The sequence below is a fragment of the Lithobates pipiens genome, unplaced genomic scaffold, assembly GCF_037356315.1.
Source record: "Lithobates pipiens isolate NorthernLeopardFrog02 unplaced genomic scaffold, aLitPip1_a1.2 Scaffold_28, whole genome shotgun sequence".
NCBI classification, from domain to species: Eukaryota; Metazoa; Chordata; class Amphibia; order Anura; family Ranidae; genus Lithobates; species Lithobates pipiens.
Window position 1 is genome coordinate 32,223,460 of NW_027507789.1, and position 13,164 is coordinate 32,236,623.

At 40.8% G+C, this 13,164-nt stretch overlaps 1 protein-coding gene across 2 annotated transcripts in view; it reads right to left on the reverse strand.

The window, feature by feature from the left end:
• Window positions 1-623: 623 nt before the first annotated feature.
• Window positions 624-13,164, reverse strand: part of LOC143935290 (chemerin-like receptor 1) — a 55,615-nt gene continuing 43,074 nt past the window's right edge. For both annotated transcript variants that reach the window (XM_077459039.1, XM_077459038.1), the window contains one exon: window positions 624-3,369. In XM_077459039.1, the coding sequence (XP_077315165.1) occupies window positions 2,176-3,369 (1,194 nt within the window). In that variant the 3' untranslated portion in view covers window positions 624-2,175. The remainder of the gene's footprint in view (window positions 3,370-13,164) is intronic.

Here is a 13,164-nt window from a genome sequence, read left to right on the forward strand (position 1 = left end):
ATGGTATATTATATTATGTTTGCGTACACTAAAATGTATGTGTTTTTTTCTGAAAATCTGCATTTGATAAACGGCTATGCATATGTCATGCAACATAAAAAATTGCAACAGCCACCATTCTCCATGGCCTCTGCTATCAGAAAATATATAATAGATTCAGTTTGGTCCGGCTACATGAAAAACACCCATTAAGGTTGGCACCACATCCCAAATTTGAAAAATGTAGTAAAGAGAGATTGAGAAAAGGGATTTTAACAGTGCAAAATAATGATTCCAAAGTAAATATATAGAAAATTTTTCATACAATTTTATTACAATCAGGATTAAAATACGTCGTACAAGAGAAACAATGCAAAAAAACTTTACAATTTTTTGCACAGATGATCTTTGAGGATCATGGAAGGATGTAAAAGAATATCTATTGCACACTAGCCAGACATGTTTCGTCATTTGCTTCTTCAGGGGGTGTGCAATATAACAATACAGACACTGTAATATACAATGATGAAATGAGAGAAAAAAACAATATATATGAAAATGAACAACTATTGGAATAATGTAAGGACACTTTGTTAGACCAACACCACCAAAGCTAAGCCTACCCCCTGCCATATCCACCCACTGCCAACCACTGCCTAAAGTTTCACACCTGCCAGCAAGACCCACAGTAAATATTCCATGCGGTCATAGAGGGCAGAAAAAGACCAAGCTAAAAAAGAAGACAAACATACCAAGGAGGTATGTATAAGTAAGATAGTAGATTCTGCTGCCAGATCAAAGCAGCAGAAGATGGACAAAAATCCATGTTGACTATTCAAAAATTGATTGATTATCAAAAGTTTATATAAAATAGGTAGCCTAGGCTTTAGAATATATATTTAAATTAATAAAAAAAAACATACTTACTTAAAAAGCAATTTAGCAAGGCATGGGTAGGAGAGTGACTCAAAATGTCATATTGGACATTGCCAATAAAGAGTGAATAGGAACACTACAAAAAAAATGACTGCATGGAATACTTACAGTGGGTCTTGCTGGCAGGTGTGAAACTTTAGGCGGTGGTTGACAGTAGATGGATATGGCAGGGGGTAAGCTTAGCTTTGGTGGTGTTGGTCTGACAAAGTGTCCTTATATTATTCCAATAGTTGTTCATTTTTATATATATTGTTTTTTTCTCTCTTTTCATCCTTGTATCAGTGTCTGTATTGTTATATTGCACATCCCCTGAAGAAGCAAATAGCGAAACATGTCGGGCTGTGCAATAGATATTTTTTTACATCCATCATCCTCAAAGATGAATGAATGAATGACTTGTATAGCGCTACCTATGCAAACTGAAACGCTTCACTGGCGTCCATCTGCAGCTTTTTATTTATTTATTTATTTTTATGTGGTCCTTTAACCTTTAACAACACATACACATATTATGGCCAATTTATTTATTTATTTTTTTGGACAGGGTCTAATTAACCTACCAGCATGTCTTTGGAGTGTGGGAGGAAACCGGAGTACCCGGGGGAAACCCACGCAGGCACAGGGAGAACATGCAAACTCCAGGCAGATATTGTTGTGGTCGGGATTGAAACCAGCAACCCTATTGCTGCTAGGTGAAAGTGCTAACCACTACACCACTGTGCTGCCCTCTATGTAAACCATTATAATGTTTTTTTGCATTGTTTCTCTTGTACAACGTATTTTAATCCTGATTGTAAGAAAATATATAATCTTTTGGGGCTTCCAAGTGATTTTTTCAGAAAAAAAACAAACTGATTTTAACATGTGTGTGAAAAAAGTCAAAATTGCTCCAGACAGGAAGCAGTTAAAGTTCAACTCCAGGCAACTAAAAAATGACCCCTTGAAGTGGAACTCTCACTCTCCCCTTGAAGTGCACTCCCAGCTTCTTCACCCCCACTCTCCCGCAATCTGGGGTCCTCATGTTATCAAGACCAAAGCTGCATTAGACGTGATGACGTCGAGGGACGGTCCACTGCCGGATTGTGAAGGAGCGCCACCTGCCTGCGGAGGGGAGGATCAGGTAATTTCAGTGCTTCAATCTCCCATAGACAAAACGAGCTATTAACCCCACTGCAAGTGATGACTTTTTAGCTGCCCAGAGTTGAGCGCTCATTTTTAATATTTAAAGGTTTGTTCTTCTTTTAAACACTTTATAGATTATTATTTGCCTACAGATTTATTTGATCTTTTGAAACTTGATGAAGGTGTCCACTTGAATACAGAGTTAATTATTAGACCTCTGGCTTTACTACCCACTAGCACAAACAATACTGGATTCAAACAGCTGTTTAAGTTCGCTATCACAAACAGAATAATCCGTATACCACGCATGTATTTCATAAATGATATATCCATATCGTTAACGGCTTTCAAATAAATCATTTTAGCTACAGCAAATGGTGTTTTAGTTAGCACAAAAGCCCCGATGAGTATAGCAATACATTTATATAGTTTTCTGGAGTTTATGCAATGGGATTGTCTTACTTGTAGGACAATAATGATGTTGGAGAAGATCATGACACAAAGGGGTATGAAATATCCAATGACTAGTATTGGAATAAAAGACACATTACTAAAATCCTGTCCTTTTTTATACAATGCTACTGAAGTGTCATCAGCACAGCACATGCTGCCTTTACATTCGTTCCGGTGTTGCGGAAATCTCACAAAGTCAGCCGGCTCCCACGTGTCATTCATCTGGCTTGTTATTTTTATGGCCTCTAAAGCGAAACTTATATACATTATTTTTTCCGGAGTGCTATCGTTCTTGGAAGTATCATAGAGAAAAGGGGTGAACGCACATTTTGTCGTGTTTTCAACCATGTTTACGTCATTATAGTATATGGCCGGTGTTCCCAGAGGCAAGACCACCATCCAGATCGCCGTGCAGATACAGAAACAAATGCGCTGGGAGAAGATCTTATGGTGCCACAAGGTTTTGGCCACTGACAAGACACGATCAATAGATAAAGCTGTTATAAGGAAAGCGCTGCAGTATATATTACACACATAGGCGAAATGGCTCAGCTTACACATATATGATCCCAAGGTCCAGTTCTTTGACAATAAAATCATCAGTCTCATAGGAGTGGTCATCAGAAATAAAATGTCTGCCACTGCCAAGTTCAGGAACCAGAGTCTTGACTTTTGCTTCTTCATCTTAAAGCCGGTGATGTAGATGACAACGGAGTTGGTGAATAATCCAATCACGCAGGTAATACCCGCGAGCACCATGACCACATGGCTGATATCTGTTGATAAGTATTTGAACTTGCTTGTGGCAGTTTGATTTCTTGAGTCCCAAAAGTCGTAACATATATTTTCAGAAAGAATCTCCTTCTCCATTCTTGAGACCTGTAAGGGGATATATAGTATTTTTAAAAATAGTATTAGCTATACTTGTAAAATAGAACAGAATGATATGCAGCATACATGTTGTCAATATACTGAAGCATAATGGGATCTTTTTATAAAACATTAGTTGGATGAATGTCACACTTTTGTACATGCTGTATTCATTCTGGCCACAATTTCTCTAATAGGTGTAGCTGGTTGTGCAGTCAGTTGGAGGAGTTGGCTGTGTACTCCTGTGCCCACTCTCCTTTGCCCTCCGCCACTGTTCTGCTGGGTTTGTCTCTATGTGTACATTCTGCATTCACTCTGGCCATCATTTCTCCAACAGGTGTAGCCAGGTGTTCAGCCAAGTGGTGATGTGGGCTGTGTGATCCTGTGCCCATTCTCTTTTGCCCCCCCCCCCCCCCCCCTGAACCCTCTGCCACTGGAGCTGGGGCATGTATTCATCTGTCTATAATATACAAACATTTTAGGATAGCACATGTACAGTATATGGGAATGTGTTGGGTGCCAGCAGCTCTCATTAGTTTATTTTAGACATATAGTTGCTGGCAAAGCTTTTTACATATCTATTATTCTGTCTGCTCTCTCTCCCCTCCCAACAGATGGAGTATCTGCTGTGGTGGTGAGGTCTGTGAGGGCAATGGGGACTTGCCAATGCAGCCGCTCATCTTTATTTCCGACCTGGATGATGCAAGTGCCCTGGACTCTGAGAGATGAAGTCCTGTGGAGGCACAGAGCTGTGGAGATGGATAGGCTGCAGACTACAACACCAGGGTCACATTGCTATAACAAGAGGGAAGAGAACAGAGAGGGAAATTGAGTGGTCTGGGCTTTTGCAGTGAGGGGAATCAGAGAGTGCAAACCTGTTGTGTTTTGTGTGTGTGTATATGTGTGTGTGTCTGTACTCACACAAGGACACTGAGGACCTGTATGAGGACCAGATTCCTGAGGACAGAGCCAGAGGGACTGCCAAACACACAATCGTCCAGAGAAGACCAGCCATGCTGCCAGGACTGTGGTTTACGGGATTGTGGCAGAGAATAGTGGACCCATCATATCAAGTAAGTCCTTGGGGGGGTGAGTGTTACATAGGACAAAGGATGACAGCCCTACCATATATGATGCAATAACGATTTATTTCCAAAATGTAAAATCAACAGCATACAATGGTGTACAGCAGGGGAAAGCAGGTGACGCATTTCGCATGACTAGCGTGCTTTGTCAGAAACTTGCACAAGACAAACACCATACACGTATGTTTATCAAAACTTCACATGTAGTCAATTATTCAATTAGGTGATTGAACTTTTGCTGTTTCCTTTTGGATAGCAGGTCTATTCCTTTTCTTGATGTCACTTTTTTTAGTGAGAAAGACCATATTAGCTCTAAACGTTATAGGAAACTAATATCAGGGAACACTCTTCTTCATGCAGACTCTGGGCACCTTGGTCTTATGACCCGTGGGATACCAGTTGGCCAATTTTTGAGGTTGTGCAGAGTCTGCATTGAGAAGAGTGATTTCCAGAGAGAAAAAGGGGGAATGTGCAATAAGTTTCGTGATCGAGGTTATAGTTTAGAGCTCAAAACATTACAGAGGCTATGCCTAGAAAAAACGTAATATCACAAAAACATAAATATAAACCCAATTTAACTGACACTCTTATTTTCTCCATTCTGTTTAGCATGGAGCTTGCTAAAATTAGAAGGATTACGGCACACCATATACCTATTTACCTATATACCTATGAGATACACCAAAGATTAATTGTTTCAGGTAGGCTCCCAATGTCTTTTAACTTCAAATCACATTGTAACTTCCTGTAGTATGGTAATCTAATAATGGGAGCCCATTGGGCCCTATAAATTCTAATGACAGTGGGTATTTGTCTGTTCCTTTTATCTTCTGCAGCCACCATTTGGGGATCTCTTTATTGGTCCGCTCTCCATGTCCTATAGGTGTCTCTACCTAATCGTGTTGGTGGGGCTCTTGGTTGGAGATAGGTAGGCGTATTATTTATCCCAGACACAAGTCTCTCTAAATTTATTTGATGTCTTCTATAAAATGTATGAGCATGAAGGGATTGGGCTGCACTATATTTTTGAGATCTAATTCACAGCTTTTGTTGTATTTCACTACAGTGAATTCTTATTTTTACGACCACCTTATGTCAATTACTGACTCCCCTGAAGAAGCCTTTGTTTAGTCGAAACATGTTGGGACCCCATCAGAACAGCCAAGTATAATTCCAGTTGAATCAATTAATCAAGTGTGGATATTTTACCCCTAATTATTGTATTAGTATCTGTAATTTTGAAACTCGATTTTATTTTAAGAATTATGTATAATAAAGCTTTTGTCTATTTTTACATTATATAGTATTTGTGTCTCTGCACTCCCCCCTGAGGGGGGTCATCCTTCCTTTTTTAAATTGACTGTATAGCACCGTAATAGTCCCGCTTCTTTCTCTTTCTTTTTTCATATACCTATTTTATTTCAAGATCAATGCTATGAGAAAAGTCTAATGGTTTTAAGAAGGTATCCCGACGAGCCCCTACTTTGGCAAACTCCTTGTCTCCCAGTGATTTCATTTCCAGTACTCACAGTAGGACATAGTTAGATTTCACTGGGACATTCAAGTGTGGAAGGACCATTTTTTTTCTACTGCAAATCATAGATCTTTTAAGAATAAATCTTTTATAAATTGCAACAACAGAAACTTTCTCTATCTGATAACGTGTAGAATTTGTGCAATTCACTATGTAGGATGCAGATGCAGATGTTGGGGACAGATTACATGATCATGTCTATGACATAGAGAAAGAACATAAAAATAATGTGGCACTTTAATGGAGCCCATAGAGGGGATACCTCACTGCTGCAAATTCAGGTCGTCAACCCCAGGAGGGGCGTTGACAGTTTCAGGACCCTATGCAAACGTGGGGTATTCTGGATCTTTTTACTACAGACTAGAATTCCTATAGGCCTTCATTTTGAATGGAATGTAACACATTTTTATGATTAATTACAATATATATTTTTATGATTTTTTTCAAATTAATGGTACGTGATTGATCACTCCACAGTATATTGTTTTCTGTTCTTGCTTTTTTGTGAGTTTAGTTGTTCCTCCAGAAACTTTTTTGGACGGGACACATGCTCGTATTTTAGCACATAACAGTTGGCGTGTATGCTTTAGTTTTCATTTTCTATTTTCTATATACTTTTTGTTTTGCTTAGTTTTGTTCTATTTTTGTTTCTCCAATTTTTTGTTCTCATTTTTTGTTTCCATTTGCTTCCTTTTGGACACTCACATGTATATATATATATTTACGTATCTTTTTTCTTTATAAATATATATTTTTTATTCCTGTTTTGAGAACGTTCCTGTGTTCCTCTGGTCCAATTTGAACCATGTGTAATCGTTTGTATGAGAGAACAAAAAGTTGGAAACAGCAAAAGTTCAATCACCTAATTGAATAATTGAATACATGTGAAGTTTGTCTTATGCAAGATTCTGACAAAGCACACTAGTCATGTGAAATGCGTCACCTGCTTTCCCCTGTTGCACACCATTGTATGTTGTTGATTTTACATTTTGGAAATACATCGTTATTGCATCATGTATGGGAGTGCTGTCATCCCTTGTTCTTTTCTACATACATCTGTTGCAGTGATAGGGCGTGCACCCCTACCTACAAGCGTGTTTATTTCAACTTGGTTTGCCTAAAGGCCCTAAACCCACCTGGAGCAGCTGAATTTCTCTGGTTTACATAGGGTAATCCCTTTGATCATCAGTTCAATCTAGTAAATTTCTGAAATACCTCAATGGGAAAATATACTAAATTTTGGCCACTAGATGGTGATAATCATAGGGAATACTTTATTAACCACTTTCAGACCGGACCATTTTGCTGGTCAAAGACCAGACCACATTTTGCGATTCGGCACTGCGTCGTTTTAACTGACAATTGCGCAGTCATGCGACGTGGCTCCCAAACACAATTGACGTCCTTTTTTTTCCCCACAAATAGAGCTTTCTTTTGGTGGTATTTGATCACCCCTGCGGTTTTTATTTTTTGCGCTATAAACAAAAATAGAGCGACAATTTTGAAAAAAACGCATTATTTTTTACTTTTTGTTATAACAAATATCCCCCAAAAATATATAAAAAAACATTTTTTTCCCTCAGTTTAGGCCGATACGTATTCTTCTACATATTTTTGGTAAAAAAAATTGCAATAAGCGATTATTGATTGGTTTGCGCAAAAGTTATAGCGTTTACAAAATAAGGATAGTTTTATAGCATTTTTATTAATAATTTTTTATTATTTTTTTTTTTACTAGTAATGGCGGCGATCAGCAATTTTTATTGTGACTGCGACATTGTGGGGGACCCATCGGCCATTTTTGACACATTTTTGGGACCATTGTCATTTATACAGTAATCACTGCTATATAAATGCAGTGATTCCTGTGTAAATGACACTGGCAGTGAAGGGGTTAACCAGTGGGTGGCAGTGTAGGGGTTAAGTGTTCCTAGGGGTCTGTTACTAACTGTGGGGGGGTTGGGCTTTCATTTAGTGAACACTGATCTCTGCTCCAATCACATGGAGCAGAGATCAGCGTCACTAGTTGCTAGGCAGAATGGAGAAATGCTGTTTACTCGGCATTTCCTCCATTCAACCGTCCCGTGAGACGATCGCGGGGATGCCCACGGCGATCGAGTCCGCGGGTCCCGCGACCGGACTCCCGGGGGTCCCGACCAGCGCGGGAGCGCGCCACCGGCGGCATGCTCCCGATGGCAGGGCAGCAAATTTAAAGGGACGTACATGTACGCCCATTTGTCTGCCCGTGCCATTCTGTCCATGTACATCGTCGTGCGCTGGTCGGCAAGTGGTTAAAGAACACAGCTGATGAACACAGATAATGGTAAATGAACAATCACAGTGGCCCTTTACCATGTGATATGTCCAATCACAGCTGATCACACGTAAACAGACTTGCTGGTTATTTGCAGTCCTTTCCTCACACACTGTGCCTGAGGAAAGACTCTGATAACCAGCAAGGCTGTCAGTACGTTGCTTACACTAATAATCAGGGCAATGATTATCAGTGCAGCTTGTCAATGCCACTCTATCAGTGCCCATTAGTACCACCTAACAGTGCCCATCAGTGCTGCCTCATCAGTGCAGCCTCATTAGCAGTGCCCATCTATACAGCCTCATCAGTGCAGCTTATCAGTGCCCATTGGTGCAACCTCATCAGCGCACCTAGGTGAAGCAGAAAAATCTAATTTTTTGCAAAATTTTATAACAGAAACTGAGAAAAAAAAATTTTATTTTCAAAGTTTTCACTCTTTTTTTTGTTTGTTTAGCAAAAAATAAAAACCCTGTGGTGATTAAATACCACAAAAAAGAAAGCTGTATCTGTCTCAAAAAAAGGATGAAAATCTCATATGGGTATAGTGTTGTATGACTGCATGTCATTCAAATTTTGACAGCACTGACAAGCTGAAAATTGGCCTGGGCAGGAAGGGGGTAAAAGTGTCCAGTTTTGAAGTGGTTAAATACTTTAATTTTGTGTCTAATTTGCTAAGGAAAAGAACAACTATTGTTGAAGGTGATGGACTTTATAGGCATAGACACACATTTTCTTTAAAACAATTTTGGACAATATTTATTTATAAAAACAAGATATACATTAATTGCCTCAGAGCATAGCGATTACACCGCCAATATGATCTAATTACATTACAATTAAACAAAAGGCTCATACATTTCCATTTTGTTATGATACATATATAACATAGGAAAGGATAAAGAAAAGCCAATAAGGAGAAAAAATTGAAACAATGTATCATAGATGACTCAGCTCAGGAATGCTCTACATGTTACACGTTAGTCCCGTCTACCTGGAGCCACGTTCAAAATGGACGAACTTTTCTCCGTGTGGGCAAGTCCGTTCATTTCAAAAGTCCGGCGGACTAGCACACAGACAGCCGAAATGTCCGGCGGACAATTTTGAGTCAAAAAAAACTTCTTTCTAAGTCCGCCAGACTCGGCAGTCCGGCGGACAATCCGGCTGTCTGTGTGCTAGTCCGCCGGACTTTTGAAATGAACAGACTTGCCCACATGGAGAAAAGTCTGTTCATTTTGAACGTGGCTCCAGGTAGACGGGACTAGCGCAGGAAGTGAATGTCGCCGCCTCCATCAGGAAAGAGGTTAACACTAGGGGGCGATCAAGGGATTAAGTGTTCCCTGGGTGTGCTCTAACTGTAGGGGGGATGGGACTGTCTAGGAGGAGAGAGAGATTGGTGTTCATACTTAGTATGAACACACAATCTCTCTCTGCTCCCCTGAAAGAACCGCGATCTGTGTGTTTACACACACATATGCCGGTTCTGTCACGAGCGGTCGCAGGTGTCCGGCGATAATCGTGCCCACTGGGCACTCAGATCGGCTCCAGGAACAGGAGCGCTCGCCCCTAGTGGCCAAAAGGTGAAGCGACTTAAGGTAACATTGCTTCACCCAGCTGTGCCATTCTTCAGTAAAAATGTGGCGGCTGGTCGACACGCATTTAAAGCGGGGTTCCACCCTAAAGTGGAGCTTCCACTGATCGGAACCCTCCCCCCCTCCGGTGTCACAATTGGCATCTTTCAGGGGGGAGGGGGGTGCAGATACCTGTCAAAGACAGGTATTTACACCCACTTCCGGGAATAGACTCCCGCGGGAGTCTATGCCTCTTCCTGCCCCTGCGCGCTGTCTGCTGGGACACACACGGGTCCCAGAGACAGCACGGACAATTCCTATTGCTCTGCGCGACTGGCGCATGCGCAGTAGGGAACCGGGAAGTGAAGCCGCAGCGCTTCACTTCCTGATTCCCTCACCTAGAATGGTGGCGGCAGTAGCCGAGAGCCGAGCGATCGATCGGCCTCGGCTGCCGGCATCGCTGGACCCTGGGACAGGTGAGTGTCCATTTATTAAAAGTCAGCAGCTGCAGTATTTGTAGCTGCTGGCTTTTAATATTTTTTTCCACAGTGCAATCCCGCTTTAAAAAAGGCCTGGATTCTTTCCTAAATGTACATACTATAGCTGGGTACTGACATTTATAGGTAAAGCTGATCCAGGGAATATCTGATTGCCTCTCGGGGGGGATCAGGAAGGAATTTCCATCCCAGCTGTAGCAAATTGGATCATGCTTTGCTGGGGTTTTTCGCCTTCCTCTGGATCAACTGTGGGTGAAGGATTGTGTATATGGGATTGTATTTTATTTTTCGTTGAACAAGATGGACTTGTGTCTTTTTTACAACCTGACAAACTATGTAACTATGTCTTCTACTGGCCTTGTGAGGCTGTAGTGACCACATATTTCCCCTAAGGCTTTCTGTGACCTTTTAGTCTGAATTATAGTGCCTTGAAAAAGTATTCATACCCCTTGACATTTTTCACATTTTGTCATGTTACAACCAAAAACGTAAATGTATAGCAGTTTTCAAGTCCTTGCATAGTTTCATAATTGGAATTAGGTCTGGATTTTGATTAACCCATTCTAACACATGCATAACCATTGAGCTAAACCATTTCGTTGTAGCTCAGGCTGTATTTTCTCTAAGGTTCTCTAACAAACATCTGAGGGCTTCACAGAACAGCTGTATTTATGTTGAGATTAAATTACACACATGTGCACTCTGCTTACTAATTAGGTGACTTCTGAAGACAATTGGTTCCACTAGATTTTATCTAGGCCCCTTTCACACTTGTGTGACCTGAAAGTTGCGTTTTTCTTGCCGCGATTTTGACACAAATTTGAAGCAACTTGAAGCAATCCCTGTGTAATGTTGAGGTCTAAGCACCTCAAGTCGCATCAAAGTTAGACCAAAGTATTGCAGGGACTACTCTGAAGTCGCACAGATATGAATGGTAGAAGTCGCACAGATGTCAAAGGGGCCTTAGGGGGATCATAGTAAAGAAGGCTGAATGCACGCCACACTTTTCACATATTTATTTGTAAAACAACACCATTTATAATTTTCCTTCCACTTCACAATTATGTGTCACTTTGTGTTGGTCCATCACATAAAATCCCAATAAAATACATTTACTTTTTGGTTGTAACATGACAAAATGTGGAAAATTGCATGGGGTATGAATACTTTTTCCCTGTAAGCACCCCATGCCAGTGTTAAATGGCTTATCTCATTTCTGTAATCTGCAAGAGAGCTTGCACTTTTGAAAAACAGACTTGTTGGCTGGATCACCAGATGAAAATAGAAAGAAAGTCTAAAAAAGTAAGTAAATGCAGCAATCACATCTAAAAATTGGTAAGCTGCAATATTATACGTTTGCTTTAGTCAGCACTGCTCTGTGTAATAATGTGTAATGTCTGGAATTGGTTACAGAACTCAGATTAAGCTCATTTGAGTGAACTTTGTGATTGCTACATTTACAGGATTGCATTATTAGCCCACTGAATTCTTTCACTTATTGCCTGGAATTGGTCTTTAAAAGGTACTCCAATCAGATGCTGATGCGGACACAAGCAGCTCCCCGGGGTGTTGTACTCATCCTGGAATTATGCAGTACAACATGTGTTAACTGGTAGCAATTGCTGTATTTATTGGTGTATAACACGCACCTTTTCACCCTGAAAATCGGGTGCAAATAGCTTGTGCGTGTTATACACAAATAATTTAATTTTAGCTGCCCCAGAGGGTACAGGGAGAGGGGCAAGACAAGCACCATCAGATTACATACAATGAGAATGTCCTGTTTACTAGGCGGCCTCTATAATAGGAAGTCCCGTCTCCTGAGCCGCCATTGGACCACTGCTCTGTCTATCATAGGAGATTCTTACTGTATGTAATCTGTCGGCGCTCATCCTGCCCCCCTCCCTGTCCCCTCTAGGCTGCAGATGGGCATCGATCAGGCTGCACTGATGGCAATGGTGAGGATGCTGCATTAATGGCAATGGCAAGGCTGCTGCATTAATGGCAATGGTGAGGCTGCTGCATTGATGGCAATGGTGAGGCTGCTGCATTGATAGCACTTGTGAGGCTGCATTGATGTGGACTGATGAGGCTACATTGATGGCACTTGCAAGGCTGCAGATGGGCATTGATCAGGCTGTACTGATGGCAATGGTGAGGCTGCAGATGGGTACTGCCCCCTATTTTGATTTAAAGTTCCTTATTTAAAATTACATTTTTTTTAACTGAAACTTCCCTCTTAAAATTAATGTGCGTGTTATACGCCTGTTCGTGTTATACGTCGGTAAATACGATAATTTGTGATTCTGTGTGTCATTCTCATCTTCACCCATTAAAGACCCTGGAATCCAATAATACACACTGATGACACATTCTTATTTTGTATGAAGATTCTCCTCACCACTTCTGTCTCCTGCAAGGAACAAGGCTGCATCACATAGAATGAACAAAATGGATTTCCACTAAACACTGTCTAAACCCTCTAATCAATGTGGCCATAGGGATATTATACAGTATAAAACTCACAGTACTCTGAGTGGGTTTTCAGATTTTAGCACAGCTGCAGGGATAGCATTTTACAGATTCACTCTACCATAGCTCCCAACTGTTCCTGATTTTGTGGGACTGTCCCTGATTTGGATCAATGTCCCTCTGTCCCTCTTTCCTCTTCATTCGACCCTCATTTTTGTCTGATCTATATAGTTGTATATAAAATGCACTGTTTCTCTTTCAAAAAGTGGTTCCCAGTGAGAAACCTTTCATCCAATTTCTAAATTGCTGCATTTGCCAATTAGGCCTCGTGCAC